The 19,860-nt window shown below is 45.1% G+C and overlaps 7 protein-coding genes across 7 annotated transcripts; 5 read left to right on the top strand and 2 right to left on the bottom strand.

Moving 5' to 3' along the window:
* The first annotated feature begins 628 nt into the window (after positions 1-628).
* Positions 629-3,093, top strand: BT62DRAFT_71372 (uncharacterized protein). Its single transcript, XM_043181988.1, has 6 exons — positions 629-1,027; positions 1,073-1,480; positions 1,532-1,939; positions 1,990-2,259; positions 2,325-2,757; positions 2,814-3,093. The coding sequence occupies exons 1-6, from the start codon at positions 874-876 to the stop codon at positions 2,941-2,943; spliced, it is 1,803 nt and encodes a 600-aa protein (XP_043040747.1). The 5' UTR covers positions 629-873; the 3' UTR covers positions 2,944-3,093.
* Positions 3,094-3,934: 841 nt separating this feature from the next.
* BT62DRAFT_931085 (alpha/beta-hydrolase) lies at positions 3,935-5,270 on the top strand. The gene is made up of 5 exons (XM_043186061.1): positions 3,935-4,136; positions 4,188-4,204; positions 4,270-4,282; positions 4,335-4,818; positions 4,873-5,270. Exons 1-5 carry the CDS (start codon positions 4,010-4,012, stop codon positions 5,165-5,167), a joined length of 936 nt encoding a protein of 311 aa, XP_043040748.1. The 5' UTR covers positions 3,935-4,009; the 3' UTR covers positions 5,168-5,270.
* BT62DRAFT_931086 (acyl-CoA N-acyltransferase) lies at positions 5,191-6,418 on the bottom strand. The gene is made up of 5 exons (XM_043186062.1): positions 6,114-6,418; positions 6,036-6,054; positions 5,847-5,982; positions 5,682-5,737; positions 5,191-5,620 (listed from the first exon to the last, which is right to left on the bottom strand). The coding sequence occupies exons 1-5, from the start codon at positions 6,239-6,241 to the stop codon at positions 5,369-5,371; spliced, it is 591 nt and encodes a 196-aa protein (XP_043040749.1). The 5' UTR covers positions 6,242-6,418; the 3' UTR covers positions 5,191-5,368.
* Positions 6,419-6,742: 324 nt separating this feature from the next.
* On the top strand, positions 6,743-7,610 carry BT62DRAFT_931088 (uncharacterized protein). The gene has a single exon (XM_043186063.1). The coding sequence runs from the start codon at positions 6,801-6,803 to the stop codon at positions 7,533-7,535; it is 735 nt and encodes a 244-aa protein (XP_043040750.1). The 5' UTR covers positions 6,743-6,800; the 3' UTR covers positions 7,536-7,610.
* An 82-nt stretch (positions 7,611-7,692) lies between these two features.
* Positions 7,693-10,245, top strand: BT62DRAFT_931091 (heat shock protein 70). The gene is made up of 7 exons (XM_043186064.1): positions 7,693-7,894; positions 7,951-8,367; positions 8,424-8,974; positions 9,024-9,298; positions 9,351-9,554; positions 9,610-9,923; positions 9,982-10,245. The coding sequence occupies exons 1-7, from the start codon at positions 7,774-7,776 to the stop codon at positions 10,080-10,082; spliced, it is 1,983 nt and encodes a 660-aa protein (XP_043040751.1). The 5' UTR covers positions 7,693-7,773; the 3' UTR covers positions 10,083-10,245.
* Positions 10,246-10,288: 43 nt separating this feature from the next.
* On the top strand, positions 10,289-12,362 carry BT62DRAFT_948220 (uncharacterized protein). The gene is made up of 2 exons (XM_043188057.1): positions 10,289-11,796; positions 11,853-12,362. The coding sequence occupies exons 1-2, from the start codon at positions 10,321-10,323 to the stop codon at positions 11,901-11,903; spliced, it is 1,527 nt and encodes a 508-aa protein (XP_043040752.1). The 5' UTR covers positions 10,289-10,320; the 3' UTR covers positions 11,904-12,362.
* An 85-nt stretch (positions 12,363-12,447) lies between these two features.
* On the bottom strand, positions 12,448-13,483 carry BT62DRAFT_919186 (uncharacterized protein; the record flags this gene model as incomplete). The annotated part of the gene is made up of 2 exons (XM_043184137.1): positions 12,448-13,231; positions 13,452-13,483. 2 exons carry the CDS (start codon positions 13,481-13,483, stop codon positions 12,448-12,450), a joined length of 816 nt encoding a protein of 271 aa, XP_043040753.1.
* Between the last annotated feature and the right edge of the window lie 6,377 nt (positions 13,484-19,860).

Here is a 19,860-nt window from a genome sequence, read left to right on the forward strand (position 1 = left end):
TTGCGTCTCATACTTGCCATGGTCATCTCAAATTCTCATTCTTGAGTAACGTCTTTAATCTACCGAAGTTCGGGTCGTGGGTACATTATCAGCACGACATGTCGGGAGGCCGCATTTAGGACCGGTACGCTTGTTTGTCCACGACGTCTTGATGATCTTTCGAGTCGTACAAAGTGCTACTCGGTCAATACTTCGTATCTCTCATCTGCTTTTCAGTTTCATCCCAGATTGCTTAGGGCGGCTCTCCGTTATCTCCCCCGGATTTGCATGTAAGTTGTCAAGGATGTGTTTATATCTCCATCTGATGTACCCACCGCGTTTCAAGACCATGCACTGTTCTAATACTGCGCCATCATCATCACGATATCGGCACGCTACTATAATTATTGAGGCCTTGAGGCCTCCTCCTACTAGTCTCCCCTAGGTGGACTGTCAAATCTCTCGGCAGACCACCCTCCCGATCCCAAACGCTCGCTTTCACAGATCCCGATCAATCATGTTGATGTATGTCTGAAGGCCTGGACCCAGCAACCTCCTAAAGCATCCCAAAGGAAATACTGCCTCTAAAACGGCGCGAGAAGCCAATGCCAGCATATGCAAGCAAGCCGGACGTCCAGCATCGAAGGTCATTTATCAGTCCGAAATGAATGCAAACGAAAGAGATCCAGAATTAACATACCACACCGCAGGGTCCCTATTCCTTTTTGAGGACATTGAACGCTCCCCGAAAACAATCGGCGTTCCTTGGAACGACCCTCAGCGCCAATCAGAAACGACGAGCCGAGATCAAACTAAAAAATCCTGTCCCAGGGAAGATGTTCGCTCTTTTGTTCTTTCTCGCTCGCTACCCGCCACTGTCGTTTCTTCTAGCTCATGTCCAATGCCGATGGCTTAATCATAGTTGACGACCAGGATGCTGATGTATCGTACACGGGCTCGTGGATATCCGCCGGGTCTGCACTGGAGTACAGTGAAACGATACACGCTTCTAACGAGACGGGAGCGTCGATGTCGTATAACTTCACAGGTATGTTTCAGTGTAAGGAATATGATCCTGCCTAAAACTCTTCAGGGACATATATTTCCATCTACGGCGACTACGATCCAGGGGGCTCGTGTTCTTTGATTTTTAGTCTCGATGGACAGTCGACGACGGTTTATACTCCGGAGATTAATGCGACAGCGCACCATCGCCAGATATGGGCGTCTTCGCAATTAAGCAATGGCAACCACACACTCGTTTATTCCGTTGACTCGTGTCACAGGGTGAATGCTAATTCATCTGGAACGTACAGTTGGTTCGACTACATATTGTATCAACCATCCCCGGGTACCTTGCCTACTGCGAAGTATGTTATCGATGATACCAGCACGGATATCCAATGGGCAGGCAACTGGTCACGAACTGGCATAGACGGGGATTTTAATGTCACTGCCCATGCAAGCAGCGAGGGCGCGTCGCTTGAACTTAAGTTTACAGGTATGTTTCCTCATTTACGTTTCTTCGTCCTTTTGATGTATACTGCTGTAGGCTCAGCTATCACAGTTTACGGCCGGTTGAACAACGTCACAAATAGCTCAACCTCTGCTGCGTTTGCCATCGATGATGGAGCGGGGGAAACCTTCAACGCTTCAGCTCCAAACGCAATTGTTTTTAATGAACAGTTCTTTACTTCTGCGGCTCTTTCCCAGCAAGAACATACTCTCACAATGACTGCGCTGTCGGATGCTATTTATATCGACTATTTTATTATTCGGTCCACCCAATCTGATTCTTCTAGAGGCACTCCCACTGAGTCGTCAGGGAGGTCACGTCACATTGGGGCTATTGCCGGTGGAACTATCGGTGGAGTTGTAGGCCTCGTAGCCATCGCAGTTGCTGTCTGCTTTCTACTTAAGCGAGGGAAGCAACCAGGGAAAAACAAAGATCTTAATTCATGTATGTGCAATGTCTCCTTCCCTGTATGCTGTCTGAACATTATTCGGAAGTGACCCCGCCGCCATCAGCCATTGGTACCGGGAGAAGAGGTACCGTGTTGGTCAGGAACTCCGTAGACGGGAGTTATTCGCTCTCGGGAATGGTCTACTCCCATGGCCAGCACACACGCATGCGGAGTGTTCATGCTACACCTTCTGATGATGATATTTCCGCCGCACCGGAGCGACGTCTGGTATCACACTTTTCTATAGGCTCGTCCATTGCATCATCCCATGGGAGGTATGCCTCTCCTGATCGATATGTTACCTATGACGATCCATGTGAGTTGTATCGTCTTTCAATTACTTTTCTTCATAACGATTCCATTTTTCTCCTAATTTCCCAGTTCACATTCCGACTCAACCAACCACGCCAAGAACTCCCACCTCAAGAACTAGTTCGTCACCCTTTCTCACAAGCATACCTGAATCTCCTCCAGCCGGACGATCTGTCTTTTCTCGCCTATACCGTTCCTCTCCTCGTAAAACCCGCACCCATAGGCACATTCTTTCTGATGGTCCATCTTACCCTGCAGACCATGGCCTAAGGTCACTCCCAGTGTCCCCTGGCACGTCATTATATCAATCGTCCTATCAACCATCCCAACCATCCAGCCGAGACCTTCCGCACAGCGTCACATCTATTGACGCTAACGATTATTTCCCGTCAATCTCTGATCTCAAAAGACGGCAATTACCAGAACCGGGCCCAAACCAACGACCGAGGGAACAGTCGGAACTTGCACATGAAGAATTTCATGGCACGGGTGTGCCGGGTAAGTCCAAGTTTCCTAAGTCAACGACAGTAGTCTCAAATGTTGTCGCTATCCTGACAGCCTCTCGTCCTTTACCTGTACCAGGATCCTCACCCTCATTCCCTACTCCTTCTGGTTCATCTTCTCAGAACGGCTCTACGTATACACCTCGTGTTGCGCGAAAAGGAACCGACAATCTCACAGGACCTGATCCCGGCGCCGCTGATTTGAAACGGTCAGGCGCTCTGATGACCCTTTCGAGGGAGGGTATGTCGACATCAACCCTCCCTATAGTACACACAGACAGTGGATTGCGGTACACGAACGACCCAAGTAGTGGGCCGTCGGCGGATGATATTGATACAACAACACTTGTACCTAATGAGCTACCACCAGTGTACACATTTTGTTGATCTATTTGACTTCAGGACGGTCTATCTCTTTTCTGAGTTTATCCCCATGTTATATACTTTCATTTTACCTATGCATTGTAATTTTAAAAAGCATACACATGCTTGAGAACCACCTTATAACACTGCAAAAACTACAATTCAAACAATCTACAAACCAAGTTCCAATTTTCAAAATACATAAAAAAAATCCTATGTTTGTTTGCTACAACCCAAAGACCGCCAAACAGAAGTCCTTGCAAGTAAACAGCAAAGAAAAAGGAGATCCCCCGACAACACAAGCCAGTACTGCAGTAGCAAGGTCATCATGCCTCCATGTTGCAAGCAGAGCACGGAGGACAGGGGCGGCAAAAATTAGATAACCAATACGGGAGGCGGTGCCTCCGTAATAGTGGTTAAACTATTAAGAACAGATACTACACTTGATCTAAGCCAAAAGGCCAGAGTGGTAAGGATATCGGATGTCGGGACGGACTTTATATATTTTCCAAGTTGTAGCGCACGGACCACGCCTACTTTTGGAGAAGTGGACCGTGGTCATGGGGCGCAGTTCTTCTTTTAGTCTATGGTCTCTACGTCGTCTTTCTATTTAGCTCGAAACATGCAAAATTTGCTCCTTGGGGCAAGAATTTTTCACATGATGCGACGTTCCCTGTAACATATCTATTTCTGCTCGTTTCCACTTCGCCGAGACGGTTGAATGACTGTGTACAACCCTGTTTTCTCCTCGCCGTTTCACCCCGGCAACAGGCGCCCAAAATGGCGCAGGTATTCTCATGTATGTTGAATTATATCAGCAGCGCGGCATGGGAATTCTTCAAATAACGCCTATGCTCAGTCAGCACATCCACGACGTACATTCTCATCATGGCTTCAGTGCAACCTCAGGAAATCGTTTTTAAGCACGTCGATGGCCTTGATATTGCCATGGACGTCTATGTGCCGGAATCTGCTACGCCCAAATCTCCTGCACCTGTTGTTCTCTGGTGGCACGGTGAGTGTTTTATCGTTATCAGCACTGCAGGTATTTTGATAAGAACGCCAGGAGGGGGATTGTTGCAGGTAAAATCTGTCAGAGCGTCTTTTAAGGATTCACTTATACTCATCACCCTACACCTGACGTTCAGGGAACTCGGAAAGGTCAGATTTGCCTATAATCAAGACTACACAGAGTCACTCATATATTTCTCAGCGGCCTCACCTCACCAGCTCCGTTCGCCTTCATCCCACAATCTCTGTTTCATCTCTGCAGACTACCGCTTAGCACCTCAATCCAAGTTTCCAGCCATTCTCTCGGACTGCAAGGCCGCTATCGACTTTCTCTTCACACCCGAGTTTGCCTCTGCTACAGGCAACCGTGTTAATCCCAACAAGCTCATCCTCAGCGGGAGCTCCGCAGGCGGGTGGTTGTCACTCTTGTGTGGGACTGGTATCGGATTCAAAGCGAGTGGCCTTGAGCCGCCCGAGAAGGAGCGTGTCAAAGGTATCGCACCGTTGTATCCTATCACGGACCTGTTGGATCCGTTCTGGACGACGAAGCAGTACCCAGTATCATACTATAAACGCGTCATCGATAAGGAGGAACTCGGATCGTTCCTTGATCACAATGGAGACGAGGTGGCTTCGTGCGCGTTGGATAGCCCGAGGAATACATTCTATCATTATATGATACAGGAGTGCGTTGCGACTTGATATATCATCACTTTGGGCAACTTTGACCTTCTTATCAGAGCCATCCTGGCCGATCTTTTGTTGGCGGGCGAGTCGATTGAACCATCGGCGTATAGTGTTGCTCCAGCTCTCAAGTCTGGTAACTACGAGCTACCGCCAACGTATATCGTTCATGGGGACATCGATGATAAGGTTCCCGTGCAACAATCTAGAGATGTCGTTGCAGCTGCTGGGCTCGATGCTCGTGTACATTATGATGAGCTGGAAGGCGTGGATCATTTGTTCGACAGGGACCCTTCCTGCGACATGGAGAATATGTATAGTTTCATGCACAGGGTCTTCGGTACTCTTTGAAAGAGGTGGTTTTGAGGTATTGTTACTGCGTACTTCGTTTCAATTGCACTATCGAATTCGCTTGAGAAGGTTGAGTAGAGTGGTCTCTATAGTACAAATACAAATGCTACAGGCATAAGGGGTAACAACAACTTACAACCCAAGTAAGGCAAACCAAAAAGAGGTAAATCGAGAAATGAGATGAAATTGCCTGTTAGTGACTCAACGCTCAGACACACTTGAGTCATCGTCATCCTCATCGTCGGTATAATCAGATACCTGTACAGCCCCATACACACTTCCTCTCTTAACCTTGCCAGGAGCTACATTATCGTCGGGTGGAACTCTGAGAATTAGCCGAAAAGCGTCCTTGCCATTCAGGTAGAAGCGATAGAGCCGTTTTTCACGGATGAAGCCAAGGGATTCGTAAAGTGAAAGCGCGGCATGATTGTCATACTCGGTTTCTAATACGATCTGTTCAAAGGCATTGATAAGGATGACGTTTGGCGGTGCCGAAAAACGACAGCAGACGGACCTCCTCGACTCCGTCCTCCTTCATAGCATCCATAGAGTTTCGGACAAGCGCACTAGCTAAAGGGAAAAAAAAAAAAAACATAAAACCGCACCAAAAAGTTGGTAGGGGTTTTAAGTATCTGAATTTCACGTGAGGGTAGCAAAAGAGATGGAAAGGTATACGAACCGATTCCACGTTTTCGCCAGGATTTACTAACGCTGAGCATAGCAATGTAGCCTCTGTTGTAGGTATCGCGGTGCATGCTCTGTTTGCAGACGATAACACCTATTGGATCCGAGTTGGACGGATCGCTCGGGTACGCCTAAGGATGACGGGGTTAAAGACTTGGGATGCTTCGTGCGCCGATGGGCTTACCAGGAATGATAGGTGAGGCCTGCAGACAGAGACCAGCATTAGTTACAGAAGCAATAGATAGAAGGATTGAGGACTGGCCATTGGTGTAGGAAATAACGAAAGGTGTATATAACGTAGGGTTCACTGAGCTCGTTTTGCACGAGGGCCATGACGTGGGGAAGGTCGGATTCGCCAATGTACTGGCGGTACATGATTTCGGAGGTCATGATGGGTGTGGGGAAAGAAGATAGAAGACAGATGGACGTGGCACGGCGTGACGTTGTTCACGTGGTAGAGGACTTTGCACAACAAATCTCAATAGCGCGAACGCGTCAATAAGGGCGTCCAGGCTGCTGGACATTTGTCTTTTGAGGATATCGCGAGGATGTACCGTGAAAAGAAAGGGGGAATTCTCGTCCAGGGTTCGCCGGGCATCTAAAAAGAATAGTAAGGCCTCCGAGTCCTCATTCCGGGCCGGGAATTGATTGACTCGGTGCATCAAAGAGCATCAGCTCTTCTATCCGAATCCGGAGGTTAGCCACGTTAATCCAGAGATATTTTGAAGGGCGAAGACTAGATAGGAAGTCTCCCAAGGGACTTACTTAAGTATTGGCGATGATCGATAATACCACGCAGAAAAAAACATTCGGACGCAACAAGATAAATCTTTGCGTTTGGATCACAATCCTGAAACAATCCGGACCAAGCCGGAGCCAAAATTGGAAATCCAACGACGATATTAGATATTAGCGATACAGACCTCGACCTCGACTACGATATATAACAATGCCTTTCATGATAAAAACAGGCTTCAGAGTTTTTGGAGCAGTGGTGGCTGCCTACAGTGTATACCAGTCCACTCATATATGTAAAAGTATGTTGGACCAATACCCTCCACATACACCATCACCGACATCGCATCTCTGGGTACCTAATAAACAAGACACGAGCAGGCCGACATACGTACCCGCAGACTCTCCTGTCACATACTACGCTCGCGTGCCGGCCAGTTTGTTCCCCCAGCCATTCAGCCTCGAAGAAGCGAGAAAGATATGGGCAGATACGCTCTTGCACGGTCGCTTGATAAGTCTCGAAGCCAGAGTAATTGGGTGGATAAACGGCGCCAAAGAGGAAGCAGAGATGAAGCCAGGAGCCAAGTTGGTTGGGGGAGTGATGGAGGTCGTACAGCCGCCCAGCTCGACATCACAGCTGACCACGCGTTGGGCTATTCCTGAGGGAAGCATCAAATTTTTCGAGACCGTCGCCAGATATGGGTATCCATGGCGGCTGATGGAAGGCGGGAGACATGACATGCCCGTAGAAAGAGATGGCAATGATGTTCTTGTTGGGTTCTCGAGCGCGCATGACTACGCCGTGCTCGATGGTGACAACAAGGTCCTCCCCAGATGGGTGGAGTGGGCACATCGCATGTTTGCGAGATTTATATTAGACGATGGCGTGAAGGAGCTGCAGAGGAGAGCCAACTTGAAAGGAGGTGAAACGAATGTAAAGGAGCACTGAAAAGGATTGCACGGAATTTCTAGTATTCCAGCAGATTTACTGTGATAGTACCATATGGCGTTGTTTAATTGTCCGGCGAGTACGCGAGAATCCATCCTTCGTCACAAGCCAAGTCTCTATTGTGGGAATATAATGCCTTTCACGTCGATGCCAACGCAGCGACACGTCACCCGTTCCTTTTACCAGTATAAAGGCTGCCGCCATCACCTCCAACAGCACTTTCTTTTTCCTCCCTAAAATGTCGTCAACACGACGGATGGTATCCGTTCTTTCTTTCGCTTTCTTCGCTTTGATAGCTCTTCTCTGCTCTGTACGCGCAGAGGAGCTCCACTCAGAATATGGAACTGTCATTGGAATCGGTGAGCACTACTTTCCTCTTATTCGACCATGTATTTTTCTTACTTTGTGTAAATAGATCTTGGAACAACGTATTCATGTGTCGGCGTTCAGAGAGGTGGTCGGGTAGAAATTATCGCCAATGACCAGGGTCACCGTATCACGCCGTCATGGGTCTCCTTCTCTGATGACGAGCGTCTTGTTGGCGACAGCGCCAAGAATGCCTTCCACTCCAACCCAAAAAACACCGTCTTCGATGCCAAGCGTCTCATTGGTCGTAAAATGGACGATGGCGACATCCAACGGGACATCAAGCACTGGCCTTTCAAGGTTCAAGAGAAGAGCGGCAAACCCGCAATCACCGTCGAGTACAAGGGCGAATTCCGCGACTTTACTCCCGAGGAGATTAGCGCCATGGTCCTTACGAAGATGAAGGAGACTGCTGAGGCATACCTTGGAGAGAAGGTCACTCACGCCGTCGTCACTGTCCCTGCCTGTGCGTTTTTTTTTTTTCACTTCCTCCTTTGAGGGTGTTCTCACTCTTTGAGGCAGACTTCAACGACGCTCAACGTCAAGCCACCAAGGATGCCGGCACTATCGCCGGTCTCCAGGTTCTCCGTATTATCAACGAGCCTACCGCTGCCGCCATCGCCTACGGTCTCAACAAGAAAGGCGGCGAGTCCCAGATCATCGTATACGATCTTGGTGGTGGAACCTTCGATGTCTCCCTCTTGTCCATTGATGACGGTGTCTTCGAGGTTATGGCTACCGCCGGTGACACTCATCTCGGTGGTGAAGATTTCGATAACCGTGTCATCGAGTACCTCGTCAAGCAGTACAAGAAGAAGACCGGCACTGATGTCTCGGGCAATCTCCGCGCTATGGGTAAACTGAAGAGGGAGGTTGAGAAGGCCAAGAGGACGCTTTCCAACCAACAGAGTACCCGCATCGAAATCGAAAGTTTCGAGGATGGCAATGACTTCTCTGAGACTTTGACAAGGGCTAAGTTCGAGGAATTGAACATGGATTTGTTCAGGAAGACGATGAAGCCTGTTGAACAGGTTCTCAAGGATGCTGGTGTTAAGAAGGAAGATGTTGACGAAGTGAGTTTCCGGTTTAGCTTTGCTTTGTTTGTACTGACCATCGATCTAGGTTGTGCTCGTCGGTGGATCCACTCGTATTCCCAAGGTTCAACAACTCCTCAAGGAGTATTTTGGTGGCAAGGAACCTTCCAAGGGTATCAACCCCGATGAAGCTGTTGCCTATGGTGCCGCCGTCCAGGGTGGTATTCTCTCTGGTGCTGAAGGAACTGCCGATGTCGTCCTCGTTGACGTCTGCCCGCTCACGCTCGGTATCGAGACTACGGGTGGTGTCTTCACGAAGTTGATTCCTAGGAACACTGTTATCCCCACCCGGAAGAGCCAAATGTATGTTTGTTTCACAAGTTTGCAAGTTTCTCGGACTGACTACTTGCTTTAGCTTCTCGACTGCTGCTGACAACCAGCCTACCGTATTGATCCAGGTTTTCGAAGGTGAACGTTCGTTGACCAAGGACAACAACCTTCTTGGCAAGTTCGAGTTGTCTAGTATCCCGCCTGCGCCTCGTGGTGTCCCTCAGATTGAGGTTACATTTGAGATTGATGCCAATGGTATCATGAAGGTCGCTGCCGCTGACAAGGGAACGTAAGTGGACTGTCCTGATGTCTCATTAACTTGTCTTGACTATCAATCCCGACAGTGGCAAGTCAGAGTCGATTACCATTACAAATGAGAAGGGCCGTCTTTCACAGGAAGAGATTGATCGTATGGTGGCCGAGGCTGAGAAGTTTGCTTCTGAGGATGAGGCCCAGCGCAAACGCATCGAAGCACTGAACTCCCTATCCGCCTTTGTGTATGGATTGAAGTCCCAGATCGCTGACCAGGAGGGTCTAGGAGGGAAGATCAGTGATGACGACAAGAAGACTATCCTTGATGCCGTCAAGGACACGACTGACTGGTTAGACGAGTATGGCTCTTCAGCAACTGAAGAGGACCTTGAAGAGAAGTTGGCTGGTATGTTTTTATTTCTTCTTTAATCCGTAATGATCAGGACTAATACCATGTCTTGCAGAGGTTCAAGCCATCGTCAACCCTATAACGACAAAATTGTATAACACGGCTGGACCCTCTGATGATGACCAGGAGGTGTTCCGAGACCACGATGAGCTCTAAAGGATTCTCTGTATACATACCAATACTTTACTTTATATCGTAGCGCGGTGACGGTTAGACGATACGCGCTTGACGGCATTAATTATTGTTGATTAGCAGCGCACACATCGCCCTCATTGGAAGCAATAAAACGAGAAAAAAAAGTTATATAGACCAAAGCGAGATTTTGTTGGCTTACCGTTCCGGCTTTCCCCCGGCTTTCCCACGTTTCCCACTTGATGCTTTCGGATTGACTGTGATGTTGAGGTCAAGAGACTGGTTCAGGCCGCTGTTCCAAAATTCTGGCACTTTAAATTCGCTCACTGCCTTCTCTCTCCGCCATGGTGATCCCTCATTACGTGCATTTCGACTCGGTATCGAGGTATCTCCTTGGTTTAAGCACTCAGAGTATGGTCAGGCAGGCGAAAACAAAGAACTTAGAGTATTGTTCTTTCGCATCGCTGCGCTTCTAAAGCGCCCAGTTCTTCCTCTATTTGTATTCGATGGACCTCATGCTACGAAGGAACGCCATCCCATGGAGAAGGAGCTGACGAGTGGCATGAAGGAATTGGCAGAGGCGTTTGGCATCGAGCACAGGACTGCGTCGGGTGACGCTGTCATCGACCTGGCGTTACTCAACGCGCACGGCGTCATCGATGGCATACTGACCGACGATCTGGAAGCCTTTCTGTACGGCGCTCACACTGTCATTCAAAACCCATCATCGACTCACCGCGGCGTACCATACGATAAGGGCAAACAAGAGCAGTATCTCGTCCATCGCCTTCCCGACCTCGGGTATAATAGAGCAAGCCTTATTTTCATCTCACGACTCTGCACCCAGATCGGAGCATTCGACTGCAACTTTATGGAAATCGCTATCGAGCTCACCCGTCTGGGCTTCGCCGACTCGCTTCTCAGAGCAGCTACTACCATGAACCGAACAGAACTCAAAGCATTTATACCATCCTGGCGCGCTGAGCTCATTCAGGAGCTCGCTACACCCTCCGACGTCTTCTCTCCCTCCTTGGCCCAATTCACGCAGTTCGCTCGCGTCTCTTCCTTCTTCCCCAACATCGATATGCTCCTTGCCTATGCCAACCCTGCCATCACCATATCCCACGACATACAATGGTCCCGTAGAGAACCGTCCCTGCCCGCCCTCGCGGCGCTATGCGAGCGATATTTCGAGTGGGGCTGGAAGTCGGAGATCGTGAAGCGTTTTAGGACGATTATATGGCCGTCGATTGTGATTCGGGCGATACGGCGGTACGCATTGTCGCCCAAACAACCTGTCTTCACACTCGGAGGGACTTTTGCTGGGACCCAACGCGTAGGGATGGATAATGATTGGATATTAAGGATTACGAGCAAGAAAAAGGATCCGTTTTTCAATCATGAGTTGTTGTATTACGTCGAAGTGGATCCACGTATGCTGGTATATCTCGCAGAGGCGGGTGTGACTGGCACAAGACAGCCGCTGCCGGATTGGAAGGCGCCTAAAGAGCCTGTGGATCCATTATCCCCGCTGAAAATGTGGCTTCCTGCTGTGTTGGTGCGAGAGGCACGGCCAAACTTGGTGCAGACATATGAAGCATCGCTTGCTCTCAAGGCAAAGCAATCCCGTGCAAAGGCACTGAGCAAGGGGGAGAAGGGCCTCGTGGAAAATGAAGTCCATAAAGACGAGGATGAAGTCCATAAAGATGAGGATGAGAATGAGGACTCGGTTTCCAAGGTCAGAGATAAGGATTAGGACAAGGACAGAGACTGATGCCTGTTTATTTTCAGAAGAGTCGAAACAGGAGGAAAACTTTAGCTACGAAGACTGCATGGACACTCTGAAAATTGCTTAATTATGTTTACATGGTGAGCTCTGTTTGTGTTGCCCTATTTAATGATTGTTATGTTTGGGTAGATCTGGATTATCTATGTACTAGTATCTTATGCCGGTGTATGATGAAGTGTCTACTACATCGCTAACAGTTTGGCTCGCAAGCATCTATCAAATTCCATTAAATGATGTCTTTCCGGTGAATGTTCATTTGGCGGAACATTACTGGCAGGATGGGCAAAGTAAAATTTTTTGCCCTCAACTGAGGGTCAATGTGGGCATTCTCTAGAATCCCCAAATTTTCCATCTGATGATCAAGATGGAATATGGTTAATGGTGAGGTATCTTCAAGTTAGCCCTACGTACTTCGTTTCCGGAACCCCCGCTCAGCACTGAACATGTATGTACAGTCGACTCTGCCTTAACCCATGGCAGTCGGTGGACCCCCAAAACTATGGGTTATTATAGAGTATGGGTTACAGTAGAGTCAGTATAAGGATGTATTTTTAGCAATTTAACATGACAATTCATCTATTTTATGTATGTATCTATCATCTAGAGGTATGGCAACAATTGATAAGGGAAATAATCAGTAATAGTGGTCAATTCCATGGAATGAAACTCTTCCAGGTGTGTCTGGTGACCAAAGTTGGTGAGAACAGTCTCAAGTTTGCAGGCAAATGGCTCATCAACATCTGCAACATATCTCCATAAGGCAGAGGCAGCAGTGAGTGCTTCTTTCCATGATGGTTTCTTGTCTGTTGCATCATCATCACCCCCATCACCACCACCATTCATCTCCTTTTCTTGCTCTGCATTTTGACACTCCTTGATTGCATTAAAGATGTCTTCATCTGAATCCTCCAATGCAAAATCAATGAGCTCATCAATGGCCATCATGTTCTGTGATTGCAACACACCAATTCTCTGGAGATGGGACAATGAGTCTGTAACCTCCTTCTCAGCTGCTGCAAGATAAGTGTCTGAATCTCCTGTGTTCAGAAGTGATAAAACTGAAACAACTGGAGTAGAAGTTGATGCTGTGGGATTAAGAAATAAGTCTGAGAGAATGCCAGCCTTGCACCAGCAGTTATGGATGATAGAAGCATCCACCTCATGCCAAGCAAGGTCAGCAAGTTGCATGGCCTTGAGCTGATTGATATCATAGATTTGAGCAGGAGAAACACCAGTGTCATAACAATCAATGGCACATTGCATGAAATAACATTGATAGTATGCTTTGAAGTATTGAATGATATCTGTATCATCTAGCTGGACATGGGCAGTGAGATTTGGTGTGAAATTCACAACATGGATGTTTGTAAGATCATCTGAAACACTGTGAGCACCAAAGTTGTTCTGAAAAAGCAATATCTTGTGGTTTGCTTGTCACATTTTCAAATCTCAATCTTTAATCCATTCCCTGTACAGAACTGTTGTCATCCAGGACTTTGCATTACTGCAATAATAGAATCAGAGTTGAGCACCTGATTTCTTTAGAAATGCTCATGGTCTTTCAGCTTTGCCAATGATGAATGGCACATGCTTCTCAGACCCACTGGCATTGATTGTGAATACATATGTCAGACATTTCTTGCTTTCTCTGACTCCTGATGATGGTCTGTCTATGAGACCTTAATCTGGTGACATTCTTCTCAAATATAAGGGACAGAGGTGTTGGATTAGCAAGCAGGAGCTCCATCATATCCTGCTGGTGGAGCTCAATACTCTTTTATGTCAGAATAGACTATATATATTGAATATGGTCCATCAAGCACCTTCACCATGTTTCTGCTTATCACTATGCTGTGTGAGGGTGAGTATCTACTTATATTACTTTGTTTATGTTACTGATTGGTATCCTGTAGTCTATATTATAGCTAACAGTATACTCTATTAGGTACAGTGAATATAACACTGTGTTTCTGCTTATTGCTATGCTGTGTGAGGTCTACATTATAGCTAACAGTATACTCTATTAGGTGCTACAAACACATGTCACTTTCTTAGAGGTTATATGGCCCTGAGAATTACTCTATCCCATCCTTTGTACTCAAATGACCTCTGTTGTTGCTGCCTTAACTACAGGCCTACCATCAAATGTCCCCACACTGAACACATCTGGTGACAACTGGTCCATCTTCTACCTCTGCTTTTCCACTGGTGTTCAAGCCAAAGGAAAATGGGATCACTTCAATGGATCAAAGTCCAAACTCTCTCTCGCTGCACCCACAACAGCTCTTATGGCTGAGCTAGATGAATAGGAGAAAGATGAGGCTGTAGCCAAGAACCTCCTGCTCTCAAAGATCTCTGACTCAGTCACTATGAAGATTCAGCATCTTCTTACAGTTGCTGTAGCCTGATCAAAGATCAAAAAAGAGTTTACTGATAAGAGTGGCTATGCACAAACCAACCTTTGGCAGCAGTTTATAGAGTCACATTGCCTGGCCAAAGGCAATGTTTATGAGTTTCTTGACAGTCTGTCAATGAAATGGAAGTCATTGGCTTCTATCAGTGTCATCATCAAGGAGAAGGATTACTACTCAACAATTCTCACCTCTATCCCTCTCTATCTTGCCAAGCATGCATTGACTTTCCTTATGGTGGCAAAGTTTTTTAGTTTCAACAAGGAAGTCAATCCTGAGAATCTGATCTATGCCATTTCTGAGGAATATGACTGACTGGAGCATGAGCAAGCCAAGCATAATCAGCAGTCTGGAAAAGGAAAGGACTCAGAGCAAGATAAAGCCATGTCTGTTTCATCAAGCTTAGGTGGCAATAAGAAGAGCAAGAAATCTGGCAAAAAATTGTGCTGGAGATGTAGAAAGGAAGAACACTTTAAAAACAAATGCTCTGAGAAGAAGTCATCAGACAATGACAGCAAGGCCTCTAGATCAAAGAGTGAAATAGCCAATGTGGCTGAGGAATTATCAGATTCAGACTGGAAAGCTGGTGGTGCATTCAGAGTTGATGATGCTAGTGACATGCCATTGCTGGCTGCAGTTTCTGAGTCAGATGAATCTGAAGTTGAGGGCTTGTCAGAGGACTTAGAGGATGAAGACAATAGTACTGACCTTTTTTTGGAGGTTGATGATGAGTTGTGAGATAAGCTAAACAGTGCATTATCCTCAGATGTTGACCAGAGTGATGTGAACTCCTTTGTTGACAGACAATCAGATACCACATCTGGTATGCCAACTTTGGAGGATATATCTGCTTCTGAAGAGTCAGTCACAGCCATTACCAACACTGTAAACTCACCTGATATTCAAATTCATACTGAACTCTATAACTCTGGCTGTATATGCCATATTTTCCCTTACCATGATGATTTCAACTCATTCCAGTCTGTCTCACTCAAGGTATTCCATGCTGTGAACACTCAAAAATCTTCTGCAGCTGAAAAGAGCATGATGAGCATTGATGTGTCAAATGATGCAAATGTGAGCAACCTGCAACTCACTAAGGTCATGTACTCTCCTGAAGTTGGCTATACACTTATTTTAGTTGGCTGACTTGACAATCTTAGTTTTGAATTGACTTTTGATAATAGAAAATACATTATCTGTGCACTGGATGGAAAAGTAGTTGAGGTTGTCTCAAAAGATGATGGTGACCAATATCGGGTTTGTCATGAGAGAGATTTGGCTGGGACAGCTGAAGAGGTGCTTACTCTAGACTAATTGCACTGCTGCATAGGCCACATTTCACCTGAAATTGCTTGTCATCTGGTCAAAAAAGGCTTCATAATCAGAGTAAAGCTTGACAAATCATCTGGAGAACCACAGTTCTGTGAGTCATATGTTTATGCTAAAGCTACATAAAAGCCAGTGTCTAAGGCTCAAGAGAGAGAATATGCAACTGATATTAGAGGCAAAATTCACTCTGATTTATAGAGACCTGCATCCATGGAATCTCTGCATAAATACTATTACTTCATCTTCTTTATTGATGACAGCACTCATTGAGCTTACCTTGAATTCTTACACCAGAAGAGTGAAGCTTCCATGACATATAAGGCCTATGAAGCTCACATCTGCACCCAGCATGATCACTCTGTAAAAATCCTCTATTCAGACTGGAGGTGAATACTTCAACAAAGCATTTGTCTTGCATCTAAAAACTGCTGGCATAGCAAGGAAGATGACTGTGCATGATATGCCACAGTATAATAGAGTGGCTGAAAGATATACAGTTGACTATCTCACAATGCATGATGTTGAAATGCATAATTCTGACTTTGCATATGGATTGGGCTGGAATGCAGTTGAGAAGCAGGGAAATAGGCTAGAAATGCATATCACATAATACATATGGTTTTAGTTGGGAATATGCATTGTCAGATCTAAAATTGTAGTAAGCCAATATAACATTGTGCATATATTAGAACAATAAACATAATTTGTTTGTATGGACTATGACAAACACAAAAAAAATTATTGTAAAGTAATGCAGCCTATATCTCTATAAACATGCCTTCTGAACCAACATGAAAACCATGTGCTAAACCTGGAAATCCATATGAGCATACAAAACAGAAGGAGAAAGTCCTAATGTATACATCATCAGCTTAGCCTTCAAAGCAGATCTCCCACCCACACCTCACAACAGGAGACTGGCTCATAGTATTCAAACATGTTGATAACCATTCTTCTCATCAACATGCTGACATTGTGGCACATTTTGCAAACTGAAAGGAAGGTGCACTGCTCTTTACTCAATCAACTCTTTTATGGAAACTAGCATCTTATACAAAAATTGAACAGCATGCAAATGAGAACTCTAATGCACTATCATCTAAAAAGTCTCACATTGTCATCTGACCTGATGTGGAGCATGCTGTTGCATCCTGGTATCAGAATATGCAGCTTTGAGATGAAACTGTGACTGATGCAATGCTGATAGAGAAGTGAAATCAGATTGAAAATCTGATGAATATTTCAGAGGATCAGTGTTTGAAAAAAGAGAGATGGTTGAGATCATTCTGCAAGGCATGGAAGATTCAGGAGGTTCAGTGGCATGGAGAAGCAGGCTCAGTGGATATAGTGGCAGTGGAAAAAGAATGTATGCATCTTCACAGCATTATAGTGAAATATACAATATGGAACAGATGGAATATTGATAAATCTGATCTTGTCATTTTTGCCATCTCAGATCATACCTTGGCATCTGGTCCTATGAGTGGACAGAAACAGGACAAGTTCTATATCACCATGTGTTTTGCTGTGAATGCAGATGGGAGTGAGCAGATACCAGTTGTTTTTATTGGAAAGTTGAAGCAACTGCAGTGTTTCAAAAAAAAGAGTCCAACAGCAATGGAATTCTATTATCAGAATAACAAAAAGGCCTGGATGATGAGTGAAATATTTACAGAGTGGGTGAAGATATTTGATTTAAAGATGAAGAGAGAGATGCAACAGGTTCTGCTAATCTTAGACAACTTTCAAGGGCATTCTATTGCTTATACACCCTATAACACAAAGCTGGAGTTCTTCGAGCTCAATATAACTCTATATGTTCAGCCACTAGATGCTGATATTATCTGCTGCTTCAAGGCACATTATCAGAATGCCATGTGTATCTATGCATTTGATCTCAATGATCTTGGAGAGTCTGAGATCTTTAAGCTTGATCTCCTTGAAGCTATGACTATTGCTTATGATGCTTGGGCAAATGTCAGCAGTGAAATGATAGCAAACTGCTGGAAACAAACAGACTTTAATAACTACAAGAGAAGGATTTGAGCTTATTCAAAAGCTGAAGGCATTTTGTGTTTCACAAGGTGATCAGGGTGGATTAGTACCACAGCTGAGGAATTTCAGAGGTGCATTATTCAAGGAGATGCATGGAAAGCTGACCCAAAAGCCACTGATAGCATTTTGGAGCAACAACAATGTTATCACATATCACATGTCACATCATATACTATTTTGGTTTTGCATAAATCTATAAATGCATATGGTTTTGGCATCTCCTGACCATATGCATTGTGAGATAGTCAACTGTAATCACATAGTTATTGAAAAAATCAGAGCTATACTGCATTTGAGTGGCTTACCTTACTTTCTATAGGCTGAGACTGTTCACTATGCTGTCTGGGTTCTCAACAGAACATCAATAAAGACTCTAGATGGAATGACTCCTTATGAGGCTGTCACAGAGAAGAAGTCAGATCTAAAAAGATTGTGAAAATGAGGAGAGAAATGCTGGGTATGTCTTGAGACTAAGATTATGAAGCTGGATAGCTGCATATGTGAAGGTTAGTAGATTGGATTCAATGAAACAAGCAATAGATCCCATGTCTACTAGACAGAGAGCAAGATGGTGTCTGTCAAGTGAAATGTCTATTTTGATACAACTTGTATTGCCACTGACAATCTTAAAGGGGAGGAAGATATTGAGCTATATAAGATTCTATCAACATCAAAAACTCAGTCTAATCCACCTACTGCAAAGCCATCACAGGTGTCACCTACACTCAAAGCTCAGCCTACAGTCCAATTCATAGTTAAAAAAACCTATTCCAGACATATTTGAAAGCCTAGCCAGTGGATGCTGGATCTCATCTCTAGTAAAAGCAGTGTATCAGCATATCCAAGCAATTCTATAGTATCTGTTGGTGTTCAATTACTAATTGTCAATGAAAACAACAAACCTCTCAAGTTTGAGAGAGAGGGAGAAGCAGATTGGCTGATGATACCTGAGGATGCTGACTTCCTTGAGGAGTATGCTATGGCCATTTTAACAGCTGATGCAGAAGCCTTAGAGCCATGCAGTCTAGCTGAAGTAAAGTGTCAGCCTGATTAGCCTTTGTGAGAAGATGCAATACAGAAAGAGCTTGTGATGTTAAAGACTATAGGAACTTGGAAAATTATCAAAAAACCAGTTGGAGCAAATGTTGTGGGCTTAAAGTGGATCTTTCAAATCAAGAAGAATGCTGAGAGAGGCATAGTCAAGTTCAAAGCTTGCTTGGTAGCACAAGAGTTCTCATAAGTATCTGATGTTGACTACTTCAACACTTATATCTTTATTGCAAGGCTTGCATTAATCTGTTCAATTCTTGCTATAGCTGCAGCACTCAACCTAGAGCTCCATCAAGTCAATATCAAGGGCATATACTTAAATAGAAAGCTCACCAATAAAGAAATCATCTATATATATCAATCTCCTGGCTATTCTGAGCCTGGCTCTTATTCTGGTCAAGTCTGCCATCTCATAAAGACTCTGTATGATTTGAAGCAGAGTGGTTGTCACTGGTATCAATATCTCATTGAGATTTTAGTGATGCAGCTGGAATTCAAGCAATGTGATATTAATCAAGTCATATTTTACAAGCAAGAGGGCTGAAACTTGACTGTCATTGCTGTCCATATTGATGACTGCACTGTTGCAGCATCATCATTGCATCTAGTGCAAGAGGTAAAGGAAGATATGGCAAAATATGTGAAAGTCATAGATTTAGAGGAGCTGCATTGGATTCTTGGCATCGAGATCATATATGACTATGAGTCACACTCTGTTTTCCTTTTCCAATACTCATATATTGATGCCATTGTTTATCACTATAGCTTTGAAGACCTCAAACTAGTCTCTACACTAATAAATACTAATCTCCATTTGTCTTTCTTTCCTGCACCAGTCTCTATCTGAGAAATTGCAGTCATAAGAGATATTCCTTACAGGGAGTCTATTGGCTCTTTGATCTGGATTATGCTCAGGACATGCTCCGACATTGTATTTGCTATGACAATAGTCTCAAAATATTCAACAGCTGCTGCAGAGGCCCATTAAAAGGCTGTAAAACATATATTTGCTATCTGAAGAGCATGAGAGATTACTGGCTGATGTTTGAGGGAAATAGAAAGGTTTTGCATGAATATATGGATGCTGATAGGAGCATGGCAGAGGATAGGCATGCCATTACTGGATATGCTTTCATGCTGAATGGTGAAGCTGTTTCATAGTCAT

This window comes from Guyanagaster necrorhizus, assembly GCF_019112545.1.
Source record: "Guyanagaster necrorhizus MCA 3950 unplaced genomic scaffold BT62scaffold_10, whole genome shotgun sequence".
Taxonomy (NCBI): Eukaryota; Fungi; Basidiomycota; class Agaricomycetes; order Agaricales; family Physalacriaceae; genus Guyanagaster; species Guyanagaster necrorhizus.